The following is a 27,381-nucleotide window of genomic DNA, read 5'->3' on the forward strand; positions in this document are numbered from 1 at the left end:
TGCGTGATACGTGTGGTATTTTACGTTATTGTTGTTCATACGTTATATACGTATATATTTTTTTTGTACACAACAACCGCAAATGAAGCACTGGAGGCTTCCTCTAACAGTAGATAAAACATGTTGATAAACTGACAATATCGTGTAGATAAGAACAGATTTACTCTGACAAATGGAAAAAATGGAAAGCGAAAGGGGAAGCGGGAGGAGACATAGATACAGAAGAAAAAGACCAGGAGCAGATATATAACTTTATTCAACTGTTATATTACAACAGTTGAATACAGTTTGTTGTTGGTTACAGTGGTGTCACCAACATTCAAACCATCATGGACAGTGTCTTCCTTTATTTCCATTGGATAGATAGATTTCCAAAGGCACATACAAAGGTTAATATATAACAAAAAATGGCTTTGATAATGCACTTTAAAGGCAACAGTGCTTACAAAAAATGGCTTTGATAATGCACTTTAAAGGCAACAGTGCTTTGATAGCAATTATAACAGATAGATAGAATGTTAGCTTTGCCTGCTAGAAAGTTCTACACCGTCATTCGTTTTCGCGTGGTCAAGTGAGCCGTCATTCGTTTTTAAGTGCGCCCATGCAGTCGAACTTACGGTAAATGCTGGGAGTCGGCTGAGAATCAGCGCCGCTGGTTTGATACCGAGCGAGATCACTTCCGGTTTTCAAAATGGGTTAGGGTGCAATCAATCGAGCTGATAGCCAGAAGCTATTGAACTAAATATTTTCCTTAACTTATTTAGATTTTTACTGTACAATAAAACTTTGAGGATTAATTTCTCAAAAATTATACAGTAACAATGTTTGATAATGAGTGAGGTAGTAGTCAGCATGCTCCTGAGTTCCACCGTACCAACCATTGTCAGAACTTATGGGCAAAAGTGATTTTATTGTACAGTAAAAATTGAGTTTTGGGCCTTATTCTGAGAAAAAAAGAGACACCTTTGATGCTTAACTTCTCAAAAATTATACAGTAAAAATGTTTGATAATGAGTGAGGTAGTAGTCAGCATGCTCCTGAGGTCAACTGTACCAACCATTGTCAGAACTTATTGGCCAAAGTGATTTTATTGTTCAGTAAAAATTGAGCTTTCTGTTTTTTTCTTAGTAAAAAAAAGACAACTTTGACTCTTAATTTCTCAAAAATTATACAGTAAAAATGTTTGATAATGACTGAGATAGTAGTCAGCATGCTCCTGAGTTCAACCGTACCAACCACTGTCAGAATTTATGGGCCAAAGTGATTTTATTGTACAGTAAAAATTGAGTTTTGGGCCTTTTTCTGAGTAAAAAAGAGACAATTTTGAGGATTAATTTCTCAAAAATTATACAGTAAAACTGTTTGATAATGACTGAGGTAGTAGTCAGCATGCTCCTGAGTTCAACTGTACCAACCATTGTCAGAACTTATGGGCCAAAGTGATTTTATTGTACAGTAAAAATTGAGTTGTAGGCCTTTTTCTGAGTAAAAAAAGGACAATTTTGAGGAATAATTTCTCAAAAATTATACAGTAAAAATGTTTGATAATGACTGAGGTAGTAGTCAGCATGCCCCTGAAGTCAACTGTACCAACCAATGTCAGAACTTATGGGCCAAAGTGATTTTATTGTACAGTAAAAATTGAGTTGTAGGCCTTTTTCTGAGTAAAAAAAGGACAATTTTGAGGAATAATTTCTCAAAAATTATACAGTAAAAATGTTTGATAATGACTGAGGTAGTAGTCAGCATGCTCCTGAGTTCAACTGTACCAACCATTGTCAGAACTTATGGGCCAAAGTGATTTTATTGTACAGTAAAAATCTAAATAAGTTAAGGAAAATATTTAGATCAATAGCTTCTGGCTATCAGCTCGATTGATTGCACTTGTCTTATTTTGAAAACCGGAAGTGATCGCGCCGGTATCAAACTAGCGCTGATTCTCAGCCGACTCCCAGCATTCACCGTAAGTTCGACTGCAAGGGCGCACTTAAAAAACGAATGACGGCTCACTTGACCACGCAACGACGAATGATGGCTCACTTGACCGCAGTCACTTGGCCTACTGATTCCTGAATCTAAGAAGGCCACAACAACTACAAATTTTACCTTTCAAAAGTAACATTCACCCACAACTGGGTACATAAAGCTACATTCTTGGGTATGACCACCAGCTTACCAGATTTCGTCGGCCAATCTTCGACTGGACTAGACAGGAACTCGGGACCCTTCTGCCACCGCTCAATTAATTTCCCATGGAGCCCATCAGAGAGGGATCCACCCAAGTGTCCTTAGTGTGAATCACACCTTTTTGCTGCGCAGGTGTTGTTAGATCGATGGGGTCGTACAACCCAGCGATCTGGCTCAGTAGGACTCGACGAGTTAATGGGTTTGGTGCTTTTACATCCACTTCTCCTTCAGTACGGTCAATCCCGGTTCTCATTTTCTCAAGGATCCTCCTCCAGTCGACTGGCTTCTCATGGTATCTGGTGAGAACTGCTGTGAAGGCTTTTCTCTGGAGTCTGTTCACTGTCTCTCTAGAAATGTAAGTGGGGATTGGCGTGCTGGACTTCAAAAGCTCCACTCTTGTGAGCAAGGACCTTTGGCTTTTCAGAAACAGCAAGAGGTTCTCGAAATAGTAGTTCCCGGGGCTGCTTACATGTGCAAGCCACTGGGTTATATGTATATAACAAAAAAATGGCTTTGATAATGCACTTTAAAGGCAACAGTGCTTTGATACCAATCATAACAATAAACAGATAGATAGAATGTTAGCTTTGCCTGCTAGAAAGTTCTACAATTTGAATTTGGCAGAGTGGTTAGTAATACAGTTTCCTTTGGGAAGAGATGTTTTTCGTAAATTACTTCTTATCTCAGATATCTGTGGTCTTGTCTTGGGGTCTAACCCTAACCCTAACCCTGAGGGCCACCAATGAAAACGTTTTTGGAAACATTTAAAAAAAAAAAAATGAGTTTCTGACTTTAATCTCAAACTGGAGAACCTGGTAATACAAATACTTTGTGAACATGCCTGGTACAGCACTCAAATGCAGCTGCAATTACAGAGACTCAGCCACTCCTCACAAGCCATCACCAAGGTGTAAAAAAAAAAACAAATACAAAGACCTGATAATCAGGATTAATGATCTTAATGGCTCATAGACTGACTTTAATCTCAAAAGTGAGGTGATTCCCAGTTATTTTTGTTATGAGTTTTCAACAGGGTCTTATTGGAACATGCTGTAGTTTTCATAGATCATGTGAAGCACTGTGATTTTCCTGGTGAAATATTAATATTTTCACAGTCACACTCTGATGTTTTTCAATCTGTACTGCAGCCACCGCCCAAAGGACAATGTTTTTACTTGGCCATAATGATAACCAATGTAGATGTCTGTTCTCTGGAGGAGTTTCCTTTTCTCTCTCTATCTTTATGGACCTGAGGCACGTGCACACACACACACACACACAGGTTTACACTGTTGTTCTTAGTAGGACAGCCTAACCAAAACCATGTTCCTAATCTTAACCATTTAATGCCTAACCCGAACAAACTAACCACCTACAAGGCATGTAAGTGAGCTTTACTTTGAATTTGTCTTGCTATGTAACTTCAAAGCATTGAAAAACTGTTTTTAACTGAAAGGCGTCACTGCTTTCTCTGAATTGGACCTGGGGCAAAAACAAGGGTCCTGATACTGGCTGCAGGGGGCAGTATGGAGTCCCTGATGCTGCTCAATCAGGACTGAAAGGTGGCTCCTGGCTGATAAGTGACCTGAACTGTGCTCCCATCTTGATCATTGTGTAGTGCAGGGGTGTCAAGTCAAACTCATTGTAAGTCATGGGCCACATACAGAGTAGTCTGATCTCAAGTGGGCCGGTCGAGTAAAATAATAGCTGTCATGGAAAATAACACTTGCTCTCATACATTACTTGGTTTAACATACACACACACACATCTAAAACTTTCTCCCATCTCCCCACTGCATCTCTGGAGCTCAGCCACAGTGATCTTTGGGTTCTTTACCTCTCTCACCAAGGCTTTTCTCCCCCATTGCTCAGTTTGGCTGGACGGCCAGCTCTAGGAAGAGTTCTGGTTGTCCTAAACTTCTTCCATTTAAGGATTATAGATATATATAGAGGATATAGAGGATATAGAGGATTCTGTCTCTGAGGTCTTCTGGGCAGTTCCTTTGACCTCATGATTCTCATTTGCTCTGACATGCACTGTGAGCTGTAAGGTCTTGTATAAACAGCTGTGTGCCTTTTCTAATCAAGTCCAATTAATTTATTTAAACATAGCTGGACTCCAATAAAGGTGTAGAACCATCTCAAGGAGGATCAGAAGAAATGGACAGCACCTGAGTTAAATATACGAGTGTCACAGCAAAGGGTCTGAATACTACGGCCATGTAATATATCAGTTGTTGCTCTTTAATAAATTTGCAAAAAATTCAAAATTCTGTGTTTTTCTGGCAAAATAGGGGACTTTGTGTACATTAATAAGGAAAAAAAATCAACATAAATGATGAAGACTGAACAATTTAAGGGGGTCTGAATACTTTCCGAACCCACTGTAGTTAAAAACCGTCAGAGCTCTACAAACTACACGTTTTATCAGAAGAGAAAAAGCTTGAAATAAAGGGTCATCGAGGAAGTCGGTTTTGGTGTAATGGGCACAAACATGACACAAACATTTACATTTGGTTTGACTGCAGCCCCTCAACTGCTGAAGCAGCTCTGTCTCCTGTGGCTGCTTAAAATAGGACTATTGACTCTTCAAACCATTGAAAATCTGGCTCCACATCTGAATCCACTTCCGCCTCTTGCAGTAATCGAACACTGATCCTTTGTTAACTGTTAAGTTAGGGCAGCAGAATTTGACATGGGGAACCCTGATAGTTCCATCATAAAAGAAGGTGTTCACAAGGTATTTCCCAACATTCAAAGTTCTGAAAGTATACCCAGGAAACAACTGCTGTGTTGACTAGACCACTTGAATATCAGGCTAAGAAACTTTCAACATTATTCTGTTAATGTGTAAATATGAAAGACTTCAACAGGGCCTGTGGGGCACCTGTAGTTTCTAGAGTTCTCAGCTGCTTTTGAAATAACACCATTGAACTGTTAGACATCTGAATTAAATGCTGCTGTACAGCCAAAGGTTATAAGAGGGTGACTGAGAGAATCTCCCCGTGGTTAAACAGTAACAGTGTTAATGAGTTTAGAAGGTTCGGATGTAACAGGGGGGATTCTTGGCTCATATAGTTTACTGTAACAATAACAATAAAATCCCTGATACAACGCAATGTAAAGAAAAATCATTCTTCACTATTCACAGACTATTCACTTTAAAATCCCATGTGATGAAGATCATGGGTCTCCACCTCCTCAGACCCCAGGTCCATTAGGCACATGACCCGCTCCATTTTGCCTACCAGGAGATGGTAGGCATCAAGGAAGCGATCATCTCCTCTCCAGCCTCTGAGATTGAGAGACAAGCGTATACAGATGGAGGTTGACGCTCACCTTGTGTCCTGGCTAATGGACTACCTGACAGAGAGACCACAGTACATCGAGCTGAAGGAGTGTGTCTCTAGAATGGTATTCGGCAGCCCCCGTAGGTAGCTTTGTTTAGCTACTAGATGCCTGAAATTTTCCTTGATCAGTACTGATGTTGGCATTTATAAATGGGACATTTTTGGTACTTAAGGTGCTGAGAGTGAAAAAAATATACCATTTTTTAGGGAGCATTCATTTTTCACACTTTTTTAGTAAATGTTGCATGAGGGTTAAAGGGCCATCCTCAAACGTGGTCATGTTCTTGTCTAGATATTCTATTCTTAGAAATCACCTTTGGTACAGTCTTGAAAGAAGCTGTTTTGATTACTGTAGCAACCAGATTTTCCATGTGCAGTCGGACCTCTGTGTTTTATTCCATCCAAAGTCCACTTTCATTGCATGTCTTTATCTTATTTTGTGTCATACAGCTTTTGCCCCAGTGATGATGCAGATACACCTTTTTTTACCACAAAACCCTACATCCTTTTAAATTAGGATTTATACATGACCTATTTTCTGTGACCTTAGTAATATCTACATGTTCTTTTTGTTCATATAAAAACTTAGTCTGGTGTCTTGGCTCAATTTATCTAATCAATCCCCAGATTTTTAAAGCTACAGTTCGTAGCTGAATTACTATTTATTATAGACAGAGGGTTGCAGGTTGAATTCCCAATGGCTTAGGGCCCCATGACCACCAGGGTCATTATGTTCATTCATAAAGTCTTATCTTGTTACAGTTCCATCTCTTTACTTCTAATTTAATTTGTTTATTTTATTCTATACTGTATTTTGTGCTCTTGCAATTGTGAATTACAGAGGTGCTGTTATTGGACTTTCATTGTAATGTTCCTTTTTTAATGGAAATATAATTATTTGTTATAGTCTCTTTTTCTAGATCTTTTTTTGTTTCACTTTTGTTGCACTGTTGCAACTTTTTTTGATAAAATTAGTAAAGTCATTGTGGTTAAAATAACTGTATTGCCTATTGTTTTATTTTGTTACTTTGTGGTAGGCTGACGCCATATTCACCTCTTAGTATTGCGCCATTTTGAACACTAAATGAAAATCAACAGACCATTCTTCTGAGATTACTACCATTAAAGATTAAAGCCAATATAAGGGTGAGAACATTAGGATGGTGCAAGCAACACAGCTACAACTGTGCAGAATTCCTCCGGAACTATCATGTAATTTACTGCTTTTGAACTTGCATTGACAAACGTCCCCAAAATCTAATTTTGGTCTGGGCCCCAGTAAAGCTCGGGCCAGCCCTGCCAGAGGGCAATGTGTGTATTCCCTACTAGTGCGTAATAATTGGTGTGTCCATCCATCCCTTATCTACTGCTTTATCCTCCACCAGAAGGTCGCAGGGGGGACTGTGCCGGTGTGTGTGCAATAAATTCTAATTCCAATCCTAGTTTGGTCCACATGAATAGAAAGGTATAGTGTTATTTGTATGCTAACTCCTTAATCTGAAAACAGGCTCTGTCAAGCAGCATTGAGACAGGTGTTGGACAAATTTATCCCGCACAGTGCAGGAATGTCAGAAACACTAAAATGTTTGCACTGTTTTGCACTTTGCGAACTTTTCACAGCCATGAATTTAATAAGAAATACTTGAATCCAACACCCGAGTCTTAAGCCTTTTTATTCTTTGTGTGTGAGTCCTCCTTTGGTCATATTAAGCCCAATTCAGACAGGGTTATTTTTACATGGAGAAGTGGGGTAAGGTTATTATTATCAGAGCTTCTTGGTGATTTTAGTCCTGTCTGAATGTGCCGAGTCAGGAACCATTACTGGACAATATAGTAGGAAGGATTAAGGCAATTAATATTACAGATGTCCTGCTGTAAAATTACTCTACTTACCCATGTAAAACTAATCTTATCCGAATAGTGCTTTAGTGCCTAATTTTCCTAAATGTCACACCAGAGGGAAAAGAGAGATTCAGTGTGAAGCACCAAATAACTTAAGTCCATTTGATCACGGGGCAATTACGTTGGTGACACAAGGGATGACAAATTATAAAATATTTCTTGATGGATTTTAGATGGCTTTTCCAACTCACCTTGATATTTGGCTGAATAATGTGACTGACATGTTTGAGCATATATTTACAGATCAAAAACTAACTGTTCACCCAGTCTGCAAATGTTTTTTCTTCCACATATAAAGTCAAATTTAACCTCACATAGACTCACACACATACACACATGAACACAGACCTTACGCTAACAATATCCAAATCAATTAAAAGCCTAAATTTAACTCTAAAGCTCACTTAAACGTGAGTCCTCACCTTACAATCGCATCTCATAGGAGTTTTAATTCCCCCCACACACATACACTGATTGTAATAAGAGAGTACTCTGTATAATATCTGCAAGATCATCTAGATTGTAAACAAAAAATTGTAATAGGTAGAGAATGTATGGTTATGATATGATTTTCCTTCCCTCCAACTCATACCAGTCACACCCAGATACAGTGGCCATAGCAACACCTTTATCTAAACCCGTAAAACACCTTAGTCACACAGGTCAGTATCAGACGACAAAGGTGGAGGAGGAAGACTTCAATGATGGTTTACAGTAAAGCGAGACTAAGACAAACAAGCAGAATGACCGGTGGGTGGGTGTTGAAAGGGAGTTCTCTGGTTATCTTGGTTTGGCCAAATTGGAATTTGATTTCTGAATTAAAAAGCACGTTGTCAGTGATGAGGTAGCGAATGGTTCCAAATCAAAGTAACATGCTACTAATCACACGGAGTCAATTGCAATTGATATTTATCCAATCCAACTTTATTTAAACAACCACAGTGCTGTACAGAATAATAAATAAAATACATAAAAGTTCACACGAGGCAATAAAATACATCTAAAAAACAACTAAAATAATTTAAAAGACATAAAACATGGGTAACAGGGGTAATATGGGTAAGTAACAGCAACAAAATAAAACAACAATAATAATAAGACATTTATATTAAATTTAAGATGCAAACAGATTTAAAGATGTAAAACACAAATGCACATAATTGCACAATATGAAACAAAGGGGGCAAAAAACAAGATTAAAAAAATTCGAATGATTTTTAAGAATAAAATAAACAAATAGGGCTGTCAAAATGAATCATTGCGATTAGCCAAGATTAACGGGATACAATAATTGAACACAGTTAGCGCAAGTTAGTTTACTTCTGGTGTGCGTTGACGGCTGACAAGAAAGCTGTGAGCAGCCAAAGATGGCAAGTTCAGCCTGTGGTTGGAGAGTTCTCTTGTAAGCCTTAAAGAACCAGTAAAATAATTGCAAAATCCTCTCAGTGAGGAGCAGAACCAGGAAGTATGTGACAATGTGCCCTCTGACACTTGACACCTGTCACATAATGGTAAGACAGAAGAAACAATCTCGTGTAGCCTGAGTTTGGAATAGTGAGGTGATGGACTACCTTATTGAATTGAATTGAATTGAATTGAATGACTTTATTCCTCCCCCAGGGGGGAAACACACATTCACAACAGCTTGGTTAAAGAAATGAGAATAGAATAAAATAAAATACAATATAGTAAATAAATTACAAAAAATTTAAAATTACACTCTAATATAGAGTAAGTATCAGGGGCAGGTAGATGACGGCGTCATCCACCCCGATCTTCGGCCTGTAGGCGAACTGCAGCAGGTGTACACGGAGCTCACCACCATGCGAAGATGTCTGAGGACCAGCCTCTCCATGGTCTTCATCAGATGAGAGGTCAGGGCGACGGGTCTGAAGTGGCCTGGCTCCTTTGCATGCGCCGTCTTAGGAACTGGAACCAGGAGGTCTTCCACAGGACCGGGACCTTCTTCAGTCTGAGGCTCAGGTTGAAGATGTGCTGACCACCTCACAGAGTTGGAGTGAGGTGTTTTGCAGGTGAGGACGGTTGGTGGATGGTGGCTGTGGCCGCTGGGGTTATGTTGGATTAACTGACGTCTGTGGTTAAGCGAGCAAGATTGTATCGTAGCCAAATTGTTGCCCCACACAAACTTTGAATTGTGATTAATCTAGATTAACGAATTTCCAAAGGTGAAATGAAATAGTATTAATTAGTTTTTAATCTATAGACAGAGGCTGTGTTCTAATAAGGTCAAAAGAGCAGCAGAAGAAGAAAATCGAAAGGAAGGGTTTGCAATAGGTTTATCTTCAGATAAAAAAAAAACTTTTAGAATAATACTATGCCATGTTACCCAGTAGATGCATTCATATGCCACCACTGTAGAAAGAAGACCATACTGTAAGTTATTATTATGCATACAGCTTGCCCTTTTCTGAGGGTCACATGAGGAGCCGGAACATACCCTTGACATCTCGTCCATATAGTGACAAATAACCATAAATATGAGCAAATATGAGAATATGCAGAAAGGTCTTTTTGCTGCAAGGCAACAGTGCTAACCACTATGCCCACCCACAACCTTCATGTGGAGTATAAAGTGGTAGACAAATGAATGAATTCATGAAATTAGGTTGTATCCCTCAAAAATGGTTTTGTTTTGTTAAATCAAAAGTGAGGTATACATTCTTAGATTTATATTTATGTAAGAATTGTTGTTTAACAGTTTTACGCTCTCTTTTGTGCGAATGGTTTGCGGTGCTTTTCGCAGACATTATTCCAGACTCGTGAACATCTTCAACTTTCTGATTATCTGGAACCTCATCTTACGCCAGACTGTCAACACTTAGACATCACAATAAAAGCAGTTACAATTAGTAAGGGTTGGATTCTGATCATGATGCAAGTGCAATCCATTGCCTGTGGGTTCCCATTGCACCATCTACGGTCATTTGGCGACTGTTTTGGTTTCCTACGGGCACAGCAGCTATCCACCATCTTCACTTTTTATGAATACAAGAGTACAGTTGAATGCCCAATTCCCTGGTATATGTTGCATATGGTTTGGAGCAGTATTTCTTACTGCCAAAATGGCATTGTTTTGAAACAGACTGTTACATAACAGGATTGATGTTAGCTACCATAAAGAAGTGATTTTGGAGCTTACATTTAGCATGTAAATTGGTACTCAGTAGTGCAGTTTTTTTTTTATCCAAACTTGGTTGGCATCATGGATGGATGATTTGGGGTAGTATTGAGGTTGTATGGAAAACCCTGCTTAGCATTGTGTCGTAGCACTGATTCTATGCAAAAGTTTGCATCGAAAATGTAAGTTAGCCACAACCACCAGCCAATAGATAAGACCTCTTCTGAGAATTCCTGTAGCAATAGAGATGAATATCATAGTGGCAGGTATAATGTGCAGGACTGGATATTCTGCTTTTGGCTTAAAAAAGAAGTAGTGATACGTGATATGTGTCTTGATGCTGCACTACCTGACTAAGCAGTTCAGGTCAGATGATTAGTCTCTGTGGTGGACAGTGTGAGTCCACCACTGCTGCTGATTAACCAGGACTCCACTATATTGTGCCAACGCAACAAAACCATGAAATGTGTCATTCTTGTCTTCCTGTCTGTGAAGTCAGATCTCACATCTTTGTGTTTAATGTCAAAGCTTGTGTCTGTGACATCACAGCTGCTGCTGCCATTAACAAATGAACAATTTGAAAAATCTGTGGCTAACTTACTTAATAAATAATGTTCACATCTTAATATGTATACATATATATGTATATATATATATACATATATATATATATACATATATATATATATATATATAGATGTTCTTGTTATAAGCTGAGCTCGGCTGTCATTTACACTTTTACACTTTCTTTTTCCAAATAACAATTTGCCACAATCTTAGATGGCACCATGCCAACTAAGATTGTAATAAAATGTACGGTATAAAGATTAATTCCCAGTAACATGAAGACATATTTACTGATATTTAAAGGGTTGTTCAGGGTTTTTAAAGTCAGGACAAACTGAAGGAATACAATATTTTAGGAATGTTTACCAAATTATATCATTAGACCATTAGACAGCCTTTTCTGACTGGAATATATGTTGCTTAGTACACAACTTACTCTCCTGCACCAAAGTAAAGAGAGAAAATCAATGATTTTACATCAAGGGACACATGAGTTGTTAATCTACTGCTGCCTCTTTCAATGAGTTCAAATATGTTATTTTCTGAAGTTTATTTTTAGTTTGAAGTCCTTTGTCCAGATTGACCTCAGTGACACAGACTTACCAAACAAAGCAGCAGTAGACCAGCAGCTTCTGTGTCCCTCTGAACACTGATTTTCTCGATGGACTTCGGTAAAGGAGAGTGAGCGGTTTACACTCAAGACAATGGTTGCTACATTTGGGTTGCCATATCAGTTGTATTATTCTAAGGTCCAGAGCAGTACCAGTGTACATGTCTCTCTTTTAGTTGTTGGTTTTGTTATTGCTCACGGAAATCCCTTTCCCCACACGCCAATATACAGTAATAAGGTGTGTTTGCTTGATCAAAGTATTCTGTTTATTACACAATAAGATTTATTATGTCTCACAGTACAAGTACAAGCTCTTATTTGTGTTAGTGTTTGATGGGCATCTCCACCCACCCTGTGAACTTCTGAGAGGTCAGAAAGCGCACGCAATTCACCTTACTACCACACCCAAAGAGAACACACCCTGGCCGTATCACACACTGTTACTTATTTACACATTTTGCAACATCAAGTATACAGCAATTCAGCATCACCACACGCCAACACGCCCCTGACCCATCTGAGCTCAGGCCTCTATATAAAGCTGTATAAGCCCCGTCGCTATCTTCCTGTCTCTTTCTCCTGCTAACTAACTGTTAGTAATGGATACATTACAATATCTTATTTTGCTATTATGGATGTGCAGCTGCACAACAGGACAGGTCCAGCACAGGTGAGTCCTTCAATAAATCAATGATTAAATACTAATAACAACAACAACAATAATAATAATAATAATAATAATAATAATAATAATAATGATAATATAATAATAAAGATAATTAAAAAAAAACTGAATGTGAACATTTTAATTGCATGACATATTATATGGGTCTCGCCTTAGAATTTCAAAAATCTGCACCCATGGTGTAAAATATATATATATATATGTACATGAACATGAAGGAATCATTTAATTTCTTGCACACATGCCTTATAGAGCTGTTTCGTAAGGTAACAACAATACATTTGACAACCTTGGTACTCTGTAGATAACATTCAGGCTCCTTGGATTTTATCGTAGCTGGAAATGAGTTAATGAAGTCTTTTAACAACTGACAGTTGAATCTTTCATCTTTGTTTTTGTTTTGTTTATTTTTATCTTTTACAGCCTACAGAACACACCAGTTGAAGACGGTAGGTGATTTTCATTATATTCACAACAAACGCAGGTCTTATTAATACATGCTCCTACACAACAACAGCACATAAGTTAAACAGTTACAGGCCACATGCTCACACAGCGCTGAGACAGTACAGTACTACTTATTTACTGTCCTTAAGAGAGATATGGTCTTTACTTCTTTGCAGCTCCTTATCGTTACTATTTACAGCCAACACACACTTTCCCACAACACTGCCATACCTTCTGCCACCTCAAATAATATATAAATGTATATATATATATATATATATACATATTTATATAATTATTGGCATGTTTGAAGTATTCACAAGTTTGAAGTATTTTTAGAACACCTGTCAAATCAACGTAGTATTTAGTATGTCAGCTGTGTGTGTATATATGAAGCCTGCTCTGGTCACAGACGGACCGTGACACAATTTTTCTTTCTTGTCCTAATACATTTGTTTATTCGCATCGCACTTGATGTGTATGGGAGGCTGTGTCGTAATTTGCATCCAAATTATTCACACTTTCGTCCTGTATCTTTGCATTGCATCTGGTGTGCATACACCTTTAATCTAAATGTATGGTTTAGGAACCTTTTTCCAACAGGAAACTAACATTTATCAATTGCTCACTCTACTGCACCAAAATCCATACAATAAATATGCATTTTTATCTCACATTGGAACTCGGAAATTGGAACTGGGAGTGAGTTCACCACCAAGTTCCCCACGTTCCAGTTGAGAAGTAGGAAACACAAACATGTCTCGGGCTAGCCATTGTTAGCAATACCAGTCAAATACGCCAAAAGTGATATTAAGCGTTGTGTGTATGGTGGCAGCTATAATCTTGGAATCCCATGTCGGGGTTGGTGAGGTCGCTTTGAGTTGGAAAAAACATGTTCAGTAGCGTTCTTGTGTGGAAAACACCCCATGACTTTGTAAACTCCGAGTTCCAATGACAAATGGGATGCACTCTTACGTGACTTCAAATGATTGTGTTGGACTGAATTTATACTTTGTACTCAAATTTCTCAAAGTTCGATTAACTAACCCAGATAATGTGGTTGGGACTATTGCATGTATATGTTGAGCTCGACCCAAACAACCCAGAAATAATAGGGTAAGTCAGTCCAAGTAGGAGAAGACAACAGTGAGTGAAATAAGTTTATAATTTAAGATTTGTGAGCTTAACCCATAGAACACAGAGCATTTAGGCAGCTTTGTTCCATTGAATGTTATAACATACAGAGGCTATAAGGATGTGCAGTAGTATCGTGCCAAAAACTACGAAAGATTTTTTAAATTGGATTGAATTTGTGAAATTTGGAAATACGTCACAGTTCAAAGTTTGCTTGGCTTACCAAGGTGCAGCTGTGGCACGGATCTGTGACGTGTGAGCACTAAGGTTAAATAATTAAATATTTTGACATTAATAGACGGTAGAAAGACACATGGCACTCGACATGCTAACAGTTGTTTTGGCCTGTGACGTAATACTAACAAGCTGGAAGGGGGCATATCGCAACCTAGTGGAGTCGAGTCTGACACTCTATTCACTAAATCCATTCTCCACTAGCGCTTGCATACTGGTACAAGGACAGTTTAGCTAAATGGTGAAGTCAAGCTACACCTTAGCTTGATTTAACTGGAAAACATGACTGACTATGTGTCATTATACACAACCACACTCCAGGAATCCCGAACTATCCCTTTAACTGGATGAAAGAGATGATTACACTCCCAGTCCGTGGTCTACCACAGGGCAAACACACTGTTTGTACTATACAATAACTTTCACACTTCAATTCAAGGCGGGGTTACTAAACATACAAACGCAAGAGAGGGCTTTCAGGTCTCAGCTGTGCAGTGGTTCTTTTGCAGTATTTGGATTCACAGTGATTGTTCCTTGCAGTACCTTCATTTTGAAGTTCAGATTTCACATCATCAGGAATTATGTCGTCCTCCCTTCTTGTTTTTTCAATCAATTAAAGCATGTTTCAGGTTTTGAGAAGTGTTTGTATGAGGCACGTTCAGCAAACAGTGCACCACAGAACCCATGCACTTATGAGTACACTTTTCACATACAGTAAGAATGTGTTAGACAGCATTTTCATTCATTCATTTTCAAATAATGTAAATAAGAAAAAAATAAACACAAGTTGTTGTTCTACTGCTAACTCGCTTGATAACTTAGTGTTGCAAAGGTTAATCCAGACTAAGGATTTTATATGGAACAAAGCAACACGTGAACTTACTGATGGAGGCAACAACTAAAATTACAGTTTTACTTTATGGACTGGCAGTGACTGGTTTACAGAGCATCACAAAGTTCTGTTTCATGACAAAATGAAATATCCAAAATGTTATTATAGATATCTGGTGTGTTGATTTCAAAGATGTTGTTTACCCTTGACTGAAATAGCAGTGTTGTAAGGTAACGAAGAACAAATACTTTGTCACTGTACTTAAGTACAAAACTCACGTATATGTACTTTACTTTCTGTATATATCTACCAACTTTTACTTCACTACATTTTCTAAATACATTGTGCACTTTCACTTCAATACATTTCCTGTAACTATCATCGTCACTCGTTACTACCAAATAAAATCAGAAGAAGAAGAGTTGCGAAATGCTGACTGCTTTACACTACAGTTTTGCTAATCACTCATTCACGCTCACATTCATAAAGAATAGTGGGTCCAGGAAATGAACCTACAACCTTCCAGTTGACACCTGTACCACTGAGCTACTGTCGCTCAATTCTAACTCCTCACTAATCATACGCATGTCAAGTGAGCAATTAATGAGGGAGGAGAACAAGAGGACATTAACACATTATTATACCCATTTGTCTGTTTTTTGTCTGCGTCTCTCCAGCTGCCGTGCTCACCTCCTGCGACTTTAACCAGGACAGTGTACCATTATGCGGTTTCACCCAGGACAGCGCAGATGACAGTGACTGGACCCGACTTAAAGGTCCAACCCCTACAACTGGCACTGGACCGAGTGGAGACTACCCTGATGGAAGTCAGTCCTAAATTCATGGTTTATGACAAATGTCTAATTTCTGTACTTGCGTGATTAAAATGATTTTTCTGGATGAGACTAAGACAGAGAATTGTGTGTGCAGAGGGATTCTACATCTACCATGAGTGTGACAATGTTGCAAACCAGCAGAAAGCTCGTCTGCTCAGCCCAGCCATCACATCATCAGCCTCTCAGATCTGCGTCCAGTTCCGATACCACATGTATGGCTTGGATTCACAAAACAACTTAAAGGTTCTGGTTAAGCGCGCCAATGGGGAGACAGAGGTGTGGAAGAAGACTGGAATGCAGAGTCCCACCTGGCTGCAGGGCTCAGTCACAGTGTCCAAATCCAGCACTGAGAGTGTCAAGGTTAGTGTCACTGGAGATGTTGCTATAATAATTACTATTCAGAAAATAAAGACTTTTAAAACTAATCATAGTGATATTTCTGTTGAGACATATACTGTTCTGACGAAATGACACCTCGAAAAAAATTATTTTAAAAACCTGATCAAATAATGTGCCTGCTTAGGTGTAAACTGTGTTTGAAAACCAAAATTACCAAAATTTTAGCGTGCTCCCCCTGCTCCAAAGTCCATTGATAAATCTATTTTTGGCTCTTTTGGTACGTTTGTATCACTAAATTAATCCAACCCCGAAGTCACAAAATGAAGCATTTAAACGTACTGATGGTAAGTTCAGCAGTTGATAAAAAAAATCCTGTTTGCTTTGATGATGGACTTTGGTGCATCGAAAGTGAGTGGTTTACAGCACCACACAAACTTCAGTTTCCTGTTCAAAACAGCTACTGGTGAGAAAATACTGGGCATAAAGAAATGTTATTGTAACAAAGTTCACATATCTATTTCTATATTATATTTCTACATCATTCTGAAATCAGTATGGCTTCAGGGAGATGATGCTGTCTCTGTGTTTGTGTGTGTAGATTGTATTTGAGGCACAGAGAGGCCTCAGTGCTTCCTGTGACTCAGCGTTGGACAACATTGTCATCACTGAAGGAGCATGTCCCTGTGAGTTCACACACACATTCACTCACACACACACACACACACACACATACACACATACACAAGTATGGCTTTATCAGATTTGTTGTTTTGTCCACAGCATGTGTTGTCAGCTGTGATTTTGACAATGATGGAGACCTCTGTGGGTGGGAAATTTACAACGACAATAGCGACCCAATTTTTTTCGGCTTTGAGCTATGGAATGGGCCAACAGATACTGAAGGCACAGGCCCAGACGATGACTTCTCCAAACCTGGATGTGAGTCTACCTTGTTTTCTTATTTTTACTCTGTGGAGGTCTGCTGGAAAGGTGGACTCACATGGTAATTGTGATGATATCCCAATTTAAAGTTGTTACTACGTTGATGGTCTGTTACTGTGTAACTACTGATAAAATGCCATGAGTAAATAAATAATAAATAAATGCAAAACATATCATTATTTCCATATTAAAGTTTCAAGTTAAAGTTGGCAATAAATAATAAAGTGTGGCAATAAATAATAAAGCTCTCTTAAACTTTCTCAACTAACACCAACATTTCTGACCTTCTCGTTTAATATGTAGTTGGGCAATACCTGTTGATGGATTCAGGTAGTGTCGTCCATGGAGCTAGTTCTCAGATCAGAAGTCCTAAGGTTATGCCCACCTCAGGCTGTCTGGACCTCATCTTCTACTACTACCTGTATGGCACCAGCAACAACATGCAGCTCAGTGTCCACACCATTAACACAGGTAAATGTCACATTTATTATAATAGATGGAAAGACACAAAGATTCATGCATTACCTGTTAAGATCCCAGTACGACAGAGGGCCTTATGTGTAGAGTTTGTATGTTCTGCCCCATGTGCATGTGGGTTTTCAACATGCAGATTTGTTTAATTGGACACTCTTAATTGACTGTAGGCATGAATGTTGAGTTGTTGTTCCTCTCTGTATGTTGGCCCTGTGTTGGACTGGGGACCTGTCCAGGGTGTACCCTGCCTTTAACGCTATATCAGCTGGGATTGGCAACCTTCATGTGGACGGAAAATTAATGAAAATTAAAAAATGTATTTATTCTTATGTTAAACAGGTGGAAATTCTGGACCTACTCTTTTCACTGTCAAGGGTAATCAGGATAAAGGCTGGAAGGCTGCAGAAGTCCGCTACCTGGGAACTGCTGCTATTCAGGTTAATAACAGAGTTTACCTTATTTCCATATGTTTGTGCTTAAAAGTCTGCATCAACTTACGTATGTGTGTTTATATGTCTGTCAGTTTGTGATTGTTGGAACCTTTGGAGAAACTGCTAAGACAGATATTGCTGTTGATGCTGTGTGTATCATGTCCTGCAGAGGTGAGAAACTAATCACAGAGAATTCATATAGTCTTTGCCTCACTAATAACACATATCAGCTCATGACAGATTTTTCTTATTTTTTCTTCACTTTCAGCTCAGCCAACAACTCCTCAACCGCCAATAACAAGTCCAGTACTAACTACGCCAACATCAAATCCAGTTACATCTACACCAAATCCAGTAACAAGTACACCAATTCCAGTAACAACTACACCAATTCCAGTAACAACTACACCACTTCCAGTAACAACTACACCAATTCCAGTAACAACTACACCAAATCCAGTAACAACTACACCAATTCCAGTAACAACTACACCACTTCCAGTAACAACTACACCAATTCCAGTAACAAGTACACCAATTCCAGTAACAACTACACCAATTCCAGTAACAACTACACCACTTCCAGTAACAACTACACCAATTCCAGTAACAACTACACCAAATCCAGTAACAACTACACCAATTCCAGTAACAACTACACCAATTCCAGTAACAACTACACCAAATCCAGTAACAACTACACCACTTCCAGTAACAACTACACCAATTCCAGTAACAACTACACCAAATCCAGTAACAACTACACCAATTCCAGTAACAACTACACCAATTCCAGTAACAACTACACCACTTCCAGTAACAACTACACCAATTCCAGTAACAACTACACCAAATCCAGTAACAAGTACACCAATTCCAGTAACAACTACACCAAATCCAGTAACAACTACACCAAATCCAGTAACAACTAGACCAAATCCAACAACTCCTGTGCAGACTACGCCAAAACCAACAACACCAGTCCAGACTTCACCAACAACTGTAGTACATACTACAACACCAACATCATGTGATACTGTAGGACCAACACCACCACCAACAACACCAAGACCATCTACAATGCCACCAAGTATGACATATTCTTTTTAGTGTTTTCCAAAATTACCCAAATAGTTTGATACCTTTCTTTTATTTCTTTTATTTATTTTCATCAAACCATTCATTTTCTTACTCCCATGCAGGACCATGCCCTCCTGATGCAGAGTATATAGAATGTGGTCTAGCTTGTAAACCTTCCTGTGAAAAACCCTCCACGAACTGTTCTGGCCCCTGTATCAGTGGCTGCTTCTGCAAACCAGGTTTTGTCTTTAAAGGAGAGCGCTGTGTGCCACTGGAGAAATGTGGCTGTCTTGATGACGACAATAACTACTATCAGGTTTGATGTCCTGGATGATTTTTATCATAAATATCCATGTTAAAAACAAGCTGTTATGGCAATACAGAAATGTACATCTGGTGACACACCATACACTTTGTTAGTATTGATCTTTCATCCATTTCTTTTTCAGCCTGGAGAGATCGTATATGGAGATGATTGCTCAAAACTGTGTCGCTGTGTAGGGAACTACACATTGGAATGTGTTGACAACTCCTGTGACCCTACTGAAGAGTGTAAAGTTATTAATGGTGTTGCGGGCTGTCATCCTAAAGGTAATATTGTTGGGTAACTTGTCAAGGAATTCCATTTGTAGTTTTTCTTGTATTTTGAAATGATCTACTTTGAACAAATGCAACATCTGACCTCTAAATGTCGTTGCAGAAATATACTTTTAAGACTTGGACTAGGGCTGCAACCAACGATCATTTTTTTATCGATTAATCTAACGATTTCTTTTTTGTTATTACTCTATTAATATAACAATGAACTTACCCAAATGAAAAATCAAATCCTTGTGTGACAAGATGAAACAAAGTATCCACTGCAGGGCATTATTCTACAACAAAAAATAGCCCAACTGGTAATCTCCATTTTCCAGTCCAACATAATACTCTCCAAAATAAAATTAAAGCAAGAGCTTGTTCGATTCAAGTATATGTATCAAGATATGACATATTTAGTTTGGCAGCAAATATTGTCGGGGGTGAAGAGCTCCTCTTAAGTGGGCCCTTGGTGCTCACAGTGCCCAGCACAGAGCAGTGTTAACTTGGCCTGTCCTATGGATATTATCTGCTGGCTCAGTATTTGAAATAAAACTCTTTTAGTGACACGGAATGCAGTTTAAGATCATCTAAGTAAAATGTGGTTTGTCTTTCAAGACATGACATATTGATAGTTGGGCAGCTCTGCTGAAACGGTGCTGTTTTGCTGTCATCTTGACAAACCGCTCCAGGATGCTTTTGCTTCAGGTGTTCCTGCATAGCAGTTGTACTGCTGTGATAAGCCATTTCCAACTTGCATTAGTGTCCCTGTCCATAATACTCCCACAGTTTAGATGATCGTGAGAGAGGTTTTTTTGAACTTCAGCTTGTTCTCCATCTATCCTTTGACCAGGAGTCACCTCTGGTGAACTGCATTTTAGTATTAACCATCCGGTCTCTTGTGGTCAGACGAGATGTCAGTTTAAGGTCCATGTGTACAGGACATGGTGGAACCTCAGCAGATCGGCAAACATGGACATTTATTTATTATATTGAAGCTGCTCCTCAGCAAAAATTACAATACATGTCCTGCTCCAAACTAACCATCTGATAAGAGACATGATGTGTTTATTTTTGGTATTTCGCTAGTCAGGCCAGTAATAACTACAATATTTAATTTGTTATCCTTTTAGGTGCATCCACATGTATAGCGTCTAATGATCCCCACTACACCACCTTCGACAAACACAGATACAGCTTCATGGGCAACTGCAGCTACCTGATGACTAAAACTTGCAACAGCACGGTTCTGCCAAACTTTGAGGTCCACGCTGACAATGAAAACCGCTACAACAGTCCCACCATCTCATATGTAAAGGCAGTACACGTATATGTACAGTCAACAAAGATCTCCATTCTCAAAGGTGGCACTGTCCAGGTAAGAGAAGATGAGTTACAGAACTAACAAGGTTGATGTTGAAATGTTGAAAAAGCACATTTCTGGTTAGTAATAACAGTGTAGTGGAAACATGGTGCCACTCCCACATCAAGTGGAACATGAGTACATGAGTGGACATTTTCTGAAGATTTTACTTCAGCAGCCCTACATTACATGTCATTTAGCAGACGCTTTTATCCAAAGCGACTTACAATCAGTAAGTACAATCAGCCATTAAAAATATATGAATAATGAAGTTTATTTTTAAGTGACTGGTAGTGCTGTCATTTTAGTTTAAAGAGCTCAGAAATGTACTTGCCTCTGTCCTCACCTGGTGTTCTCACGACATAACCATATACCAAGTATGACGTAAAGACAATTTCACCAGTCCCAATGGAAGGCACCAATAAGAAGAATTAACTTTGTCATTCAATTTAAATGCATAAAGTCATCACCAAACCATTAATGATATGCATTAATGGTATGCTTTCCCCATACAGGTGAATGGGACCAAAGTGAACCTGCCATTGACTCTGCCCCCTAGTGTTTCTCTCCTCAAGTCGGGAAAGTACTACACCGTGTCCATGAACTTTGGTGTGACTGTTCGCTATGATGGAAACCATTACATGGACATCAAAGTGATTGAAGAGTAAGTGAAAACTGAACAGAGATTCAGTGGAGGTTCTGTCTTTACATGCATTCTTCACCAGTCCTACAGAGAATCCTACAATATTTCCTGCTAAAATAATGAATTGATACCGAGTGAAAATGCTGGCCCTTGATGACAATAAGACACACGATGAAGTGCAAACTGAATTGTTGTTCTGATGTCCACAAATCATCTGCAGCTATAAGAACTTGCTGTGCGGCTTGTGTGGAGATTATGATGGAAATTACAAAGATGACTTCCGTAAGCCAGATGGATCACTGACCAACAATGTCAATGACTTTGGACACAGCTGGAACACTGACCCAGAGTGAGTACTGACAGTGTATTGACATTTATTAATATTTTAACTAGTGTGATGTGACTAGCCTCCGGTTTAAAGCCTGTGTCCCTGTGGTAAATGTCCATTTATCATTATCAAATCATCACCACCATTATGTGTTTTTATGCCTACATGCCGGTAAAGGTTGAGGTGTCTGAGACTTTAAACCTTTAGCTCCATGTGCCTCTATCGCTATATTGTGTTTTGCAATATAGCGATATTTAAATCTCTTCTCACCTTCTAACATTCCTGTTGAGACATTTAGGTCAAGACAAACAGAGCAACATTGTACTAGTAATTTGCACTGTCTCTCAAACAGGTGTATTAAGAAACCCAACACCACCATCCCTGGGTGTGATGAAGATGAGCATGAGTTGTATGAAAGCTCTGGATACTGTGGGATCCTGCTGGACAAAAAGGGTCCTTTTGCTGTGTGCCACCCCAAAGTCAACCCCAATGTAACTACACATTACACAACACATACAAATTCCTATTTAAAAAGTCAGGTTCTGGTCTCCAGATACAGCAACTTTCAATTGTAATTTCTTTTGCTCCATCCTCATCATAACTGAGTGTTTCTCCCCTCTTAGAGAAATACATACAATACTAACCCTGCTGCAACCCTGCTGCTTGATAGTAGAAGTGTACATGCTTCTCTTAAAAAGATTTGTAAAAGTACAAGTACTGATTCAACTTCTTAACTCAAGTAAAATCAACCAATGAAATGTACTAAAAAAACAGAGTTTGTCTTCTTCACACATTCTATTTGAAAATAGTGGCTAGAAAATGTGGCTCCAGGATTAGTTAGCATTACTCAAGTTCTCAAACACTATAACAATATAAAAACCTGTGTTTGTGTGCAGTCTGTCCTTAAATTGTGACCAGAATGGTAAAAATATTGTTAGTTCTCAATTATTACTGTTGAGAACCTGATAATATTTATTTATTTAGCTGTACAAACCACTGTATGAATTGAGTCCCATCCTGCCTCTCACGCCATACCAACACCCCCTTATTTGAGCAGTACTGCTTTACATGCTTGTCGAACAGGAAGTTTGATACCATTGTGTTTGCGTTAAAGCAATCCTTAACTTTCTGGCATTTTTACACTTTTCTTTTGTAATCTTAAACTGCTCCTAATAAGCGTATGGCACACTAAAATGTAAAAGAAATCCACCAGGTGTTGAAACTCATCATTATTTAATTCTCATATATTTCTGCTAAAAGTCTGACCAATAATTTAATTCGGTCCGAATAAAATTATTTGGAGGGAGCGTCAGACGTCACAGGCAGCGGGGAGAGGGTGGGACTTTAAGGGGGGCGGCCTTGTTCATGTTTATACTAAGTGTTGTGAGACATGCCAGAAAGGTATGGATTGCTTTAATATTCTGCACAAACACTGTCAAACAGGAACATCTGTGCAATTATCCGAAAAATAACAGGTGATAAAGTGCAGCCTTGGAAATTATTATTATTATGGGCCATAATAATGAATTGGTCTACCTTAGAGTACTGGCATCTTTTGAGAAGTGCCAGTATGCAAATAATAGTGCGTTGTGTACTGGAGAGTACCGGCCTACTTCAAGCACTGTTTACATAGACTTTTAAAAAGTAAAAAGTAAAAAGTTGCTTCTCTGAACCTGTTTTTTTATTTGTGTGTCTTTTACTTAGTGAAAGCAGAGTGTAACTCAACACTGTGTGTGTGTGTGTCTGCAGAGTTACTTCAGGGACTGTGTCTTTGACCTGTGTGAGCTGGATGGAGCCAAGCCCATTCTGTGTGAAGCCATTGAAGCCTACGTGAATGAGTGCCAGGACCGTGGGGTCACCATTGGACCGTGGAGGAATGAAACCCTCTGCCGTGAGTGTTGGGTGAATGAAAGGAGGACAGGTGGATGAAGGGATGTAGGGAGGCTAAAATGGGATAACCTGGGAAGCTGCTTCTCTAGGGTCAACAAGGTTTCCAGGCCATAGCCACAGAAGTACACTGTAACTGACTGCATAATACTTTAAAGTGACAGTTATTATTCAATAATTCAACAGTTTTTATTTTGTACACATGCAAATGGTACTTTTGTCCAATGTTGTGAAATCTTACCATAACCTTTTAGTGTGAAAAGTATGAGGCTTTTGTAACAGTAAGCTGACTTTAAATTGCTGTGTTGAACTGGTGTACCAGCAGATGGTAGCACTAGAGCTGCACTCAGTGTGTGAACACTTATGCTATCTATCTCTGCAACAGCTGAGAAAGTGTCATGTGCAGATTATATGTCATCATCTTCATTATCCAAAATGTATCCGTCTAATTTGTGCATGATAAATATTTAACACAGAGTGTTAAATCTCTTCATCCTCCTCACAGCCCCGGAGTGCCCCTCCAACAGCCACTATGAGCCGTGTGCAGACCCATGTCAGGAAACGTGTTCTGGGAAACCTCCCTCCTGTGGTGGACCCTGTTCTGAGGGCTGTGTGTGTGACCCTGGCTATGTCCTGAGTGCAGGCCAATGTGTCAGAAAGACCACATGTGGCTGCCAATACATTATCAACGGCCAGTATTATGAGGTACACATGAGTGTGTCTATGAGGACTATGTCTGTGCTTGCCTGCTGTTCTCTTAAAATACAAATTTGCACTATTTAAAGGTAATAGTAAAGTTCTGTGTTTATAGAGCACAATAGGCAGGAATACTGGACAACATATTTGATTGTTGAGTTTCATCCACAGGTTATTACTGTAAAATACAGCAGACGATGATTGTAGACAACGAATGAACGATCAATAATGCCACAAAAATCCTGCCTACTTTACCTTTGATGCACAAACCTGCCAGATCTGCCTTCTATGCTTTAAGTGTCCTGAACTCCAGTGTTTTTTTTGTTTTGTGTTTTAATTAAATACATACGTACATACATAAAGTTATACTGTATATATCATTATCATTGTAATTCAATGTATGCTTTCCTCAGTTAACATGGCTCAAACGTGTGTGTGTGTGTGTGTGTGTGTCTCAGCCTGGGGAGGAGTTCTATTTGGATAACTGTAGGGTGAAGTGTAAGTGTGATGCACCCTTTGTTACCTGTACGGCCCATGAGTGTCCTCCCACGCAAGAATGTAAACTTCAGGATGGAGATCTGGGCTGCTATCCCACTGGTAAGTTTATACCTGTTCCACCTGTAGTCAGCTGCTGACCGAACATGAATGCACATTGTTAAGTGTGTAGTAAATGCGGATGAGACAGTGTTCTATAATGTTTTGGGGTTGTTGTCTATCTTTTTTTGTCACACTCTCACAGGTTCTCAAGACTGTGTGATCTCTGGAGATCCTCACTACAACACATTTGACAAGAAGTTCTTTAGTTTCATGGGAACATGTACCTACACGCTGGCCAGAACCTGCGGGAACACCACAGGTGAGAACAGGTTCTGACTTCCTGCATCCGAGCAAATTAGCATTAACTTATTGTTAGCATTTCTATTCCTTTTGCACTGCTTTATTTGACTCCCTAAAGCACAAGTGCATTTGAAGATCCAAAGGGACACATTTATTAGGGTTTTCTGACAGGAATTCAAAGTATTTCCCCAAATAATGTTTGTTTTAGTGTATAACCTATCTATAAATAGGAGATATCGGTAGAAATTGTTGAGCCACCTCCACCCCGTACTACACATAATAAAATGATATTACCAAAATATTACTTAGTATTACCATACGGTTACTATTTGTCTGATTCTGCCAACTTGATTGCATGTGTCAGAGGGATATATGGATTTTGAAGCTTAGTGGAATGAACTCCATGGTGTTGTGCAGGTCCTTGGTTCTCAGTGGAGGGGAAGAATGAGGAGAGAGGACAGCCAGATCTGTCCTACCTGAGGAAACTCTACGTCACTGTGGATGGAATCACTGTGACACTTATGAAGGCCAGAAGGATACTGGTCAGTATTTAGATCAAATGCAACAAACAAATGCACGCACAGACCAGCTATAGCACTCTCTTTATATGAATGTTAATCCTCTTCTTTAGTGAAATTACAATTTAAAGCTCATCCCTCATTGTCACCACCTTTTTATTTGACATTATCCTTGTTCTTTGACCTTTATCTCTTTATTCCATAATCCCAGAAATCCAAATCTGTCCACACTCTTCCTACATGTCCTATACTCTTTGATCCTTCCACAGATCAAACAAGTCTTCCCCACAAAATGAGACTGGCAGGGGATTTAATCCCTGTGCTCATTGTTTTAACCCTGTGTCTTCTCTTCTGTGATGTGTTTAAAAACATGGAGCAGTGCAATAAAAACAGGAAACTGTACATATAGCCTATACTTTAATATCCCTCCTTTGTCCTTCCACCAGGTGAATGGACGGAGGGTGGCCCTCCCTAACTCTCCCTCTCCTCATATGTCCATCAGTCTTGCTGGACAGTATGTCACTGTGCAGACTCCCTTTGGACTCCAGGTGCGGTGGGACGGAAACCACCATGCTAAGATCACAGTTCCCAGGTTGGTGTTTGACAATCAGGTATTGTACAATATCTTAAGAGTAGGTTCGCTGATTGATCTCACTCTTTATACAGACTTTCCAACAGGATATAGTGGTTTACAAACTGGAAGTCTGTAAAATGCGCTCCCGCACCAAACTCCACACAGAAATTCAGAGATTTTTTTAATACATCATGCAAGAGTTCTTAATCCACTAATACCTTTGTCATTATGTTCAGATGTGATATTTTGGGACTTCTGTGTTTGAAATGCTTTGTTCAGATTGACATAAGTACCACCAACAAACCAAAGGAGGCAGCAGTAGAGTAGTAGTAGTTTTCTGTATGGACTCTGGTGCAGGGGAGAAGCCAGAGACAACAGCAAGACAAAGCAGTGAACATGTCCTCAGGATATCATGGACTTAAAGTAGCAGATATTACAGGACTATGCACAACTATAATAACCATAATAGGAATTATAAAGAATAATCATGCAAAAAATACACACAAAATTATAAATGAAAAAAAATGTTGAGAAACCATAGAAGGGTACATTCAAAAAGATTTGGATGGATTTTTTTTATATCGTATTAATTTATTCAAATGCATTGAAGATATGGCTCAGACCCATAAATTATACATGGTACCTTTCTTGAAAAGTGCTTAAGAAATCAGTTTGTCAGCTGTGTAGGATGTAGTTCAAAGGTCTAACAGATCAGCTCTTTCAAATAAATCCTCCAAACCTTTGTAGAGCAGATTCCATCGATGATG

The 27,381-nt window shown here is 39.0% G+C and overlaps 1 protein-coding gene across 1 annotated transcript in view; it reads left to right on the plus strand.

Annotated features, from left to right (window-relative positions):
- The first annotated feature begins 12,338 nt into the window (after nucleotides 1-12,338).
- Nucleotides 12,339-27,381, plus strand: part of zanl (zonadhesin, like) — a 76,876-nt gene continuing 61,833 nt past the window's right edge. The window contains exons 1-22 of the mRNA XM_058623912.1: nucleotides 12,339-12,425; nucleotides 12,864-12,889; nucleotides 15,765-15,914; nucleotides 16,018-16,283; nucleotides 16,861-16,945; nucleotides 17,043-17,201; nucleotides 17,508-17,675; nucleotides 18,018-18,115; nucleotides 18,202-18,280; nucleotides 18,378-19,199; nucleotides 19,312-19,505; nucleotides 19,639-19,780; nucleotides 20,902-21,146; nucleotides 21,647-21,795; nucleotides 21,995-22,123; nucleotides 22,455-22,593; nucleotides 23,852-23,993; nucleotides 24,495-24,694; nucleotides 25,144-25,282; nucleotides 25,425-25,541; nucleotides 25,940-26,064; nucleotides 26,487-26,632. Of these exons, the coding sequence (XP_058479895.1) occupies nucleotides 12,355-12,425; nucleotides 12,864-12,889; nucleotides 15,765-15,914; nucleotides 16,018-16,283; nucleotides 16,861-16,945; nucleotides 17,043-17,201; nucleotides 17,508-17,675; nucleotides 18,018-18,115; nucleotides 18,202-18,280; nucleotides 18,378-19,199; nucleotides 19,312-19,505; nucleotides 19,639-19,780; nucleotides 20,902-21,146; nucleotides 21,647-21,795; nucleotides 21,995-22,123; nucleotides 22,455-22,593; nucleotides 23,852-23,993; nucleotides 24,495-24,694; nucleotides 25,144-25,282; nucleotides 25,425-25,541; nucleotides 25,940-26,064; nucleotides 26,487-26,632 (3,791 nt within the window). The 5' untranslated portion in view covers nucleotides 12,339-12,354. The remainder of the gene's footprint in view (nucleotides 12,426-12,863; nucleotides 12,890-15,764; nucleotides 15,915-16,017; nucleotides 16,284-16,860; nucleotides 16,946-17,042; nucleotides 17,202-17,507; nucleotides 17,676-18,017; nucleotides 18,116-18,201; nucleotides 18,281-18,377; nucleotides 19,200-19,311; nucleotides 19,506-19,638; nucleotides 19,781-20,901; nucleotides 21,147-21,646; nucleotides 21,796-21,994; nucleotides 22,124-22,454; nucleotides 22,594-23,851; nucleotides 23,994-24,494; nucleotides 24,695-25,143; nucleotides 25,283-25,424; nucleotides 25,542-25,939; nucleotides 26,065-26,486; nucleotides 26,633-27,381) is intronic.

Source organism: Solea solea, chromosome 3 (assembly GCF_958295425.1).
Source record: "Solea solea chromosome 3, fSolSol10.1, whole genome shotgun sequence".
NCBI lineage: Eukaryota > Metazoa > Chordata > Actinopteri > Pleuronectiformes > Soleidae > Solea > Solea solea.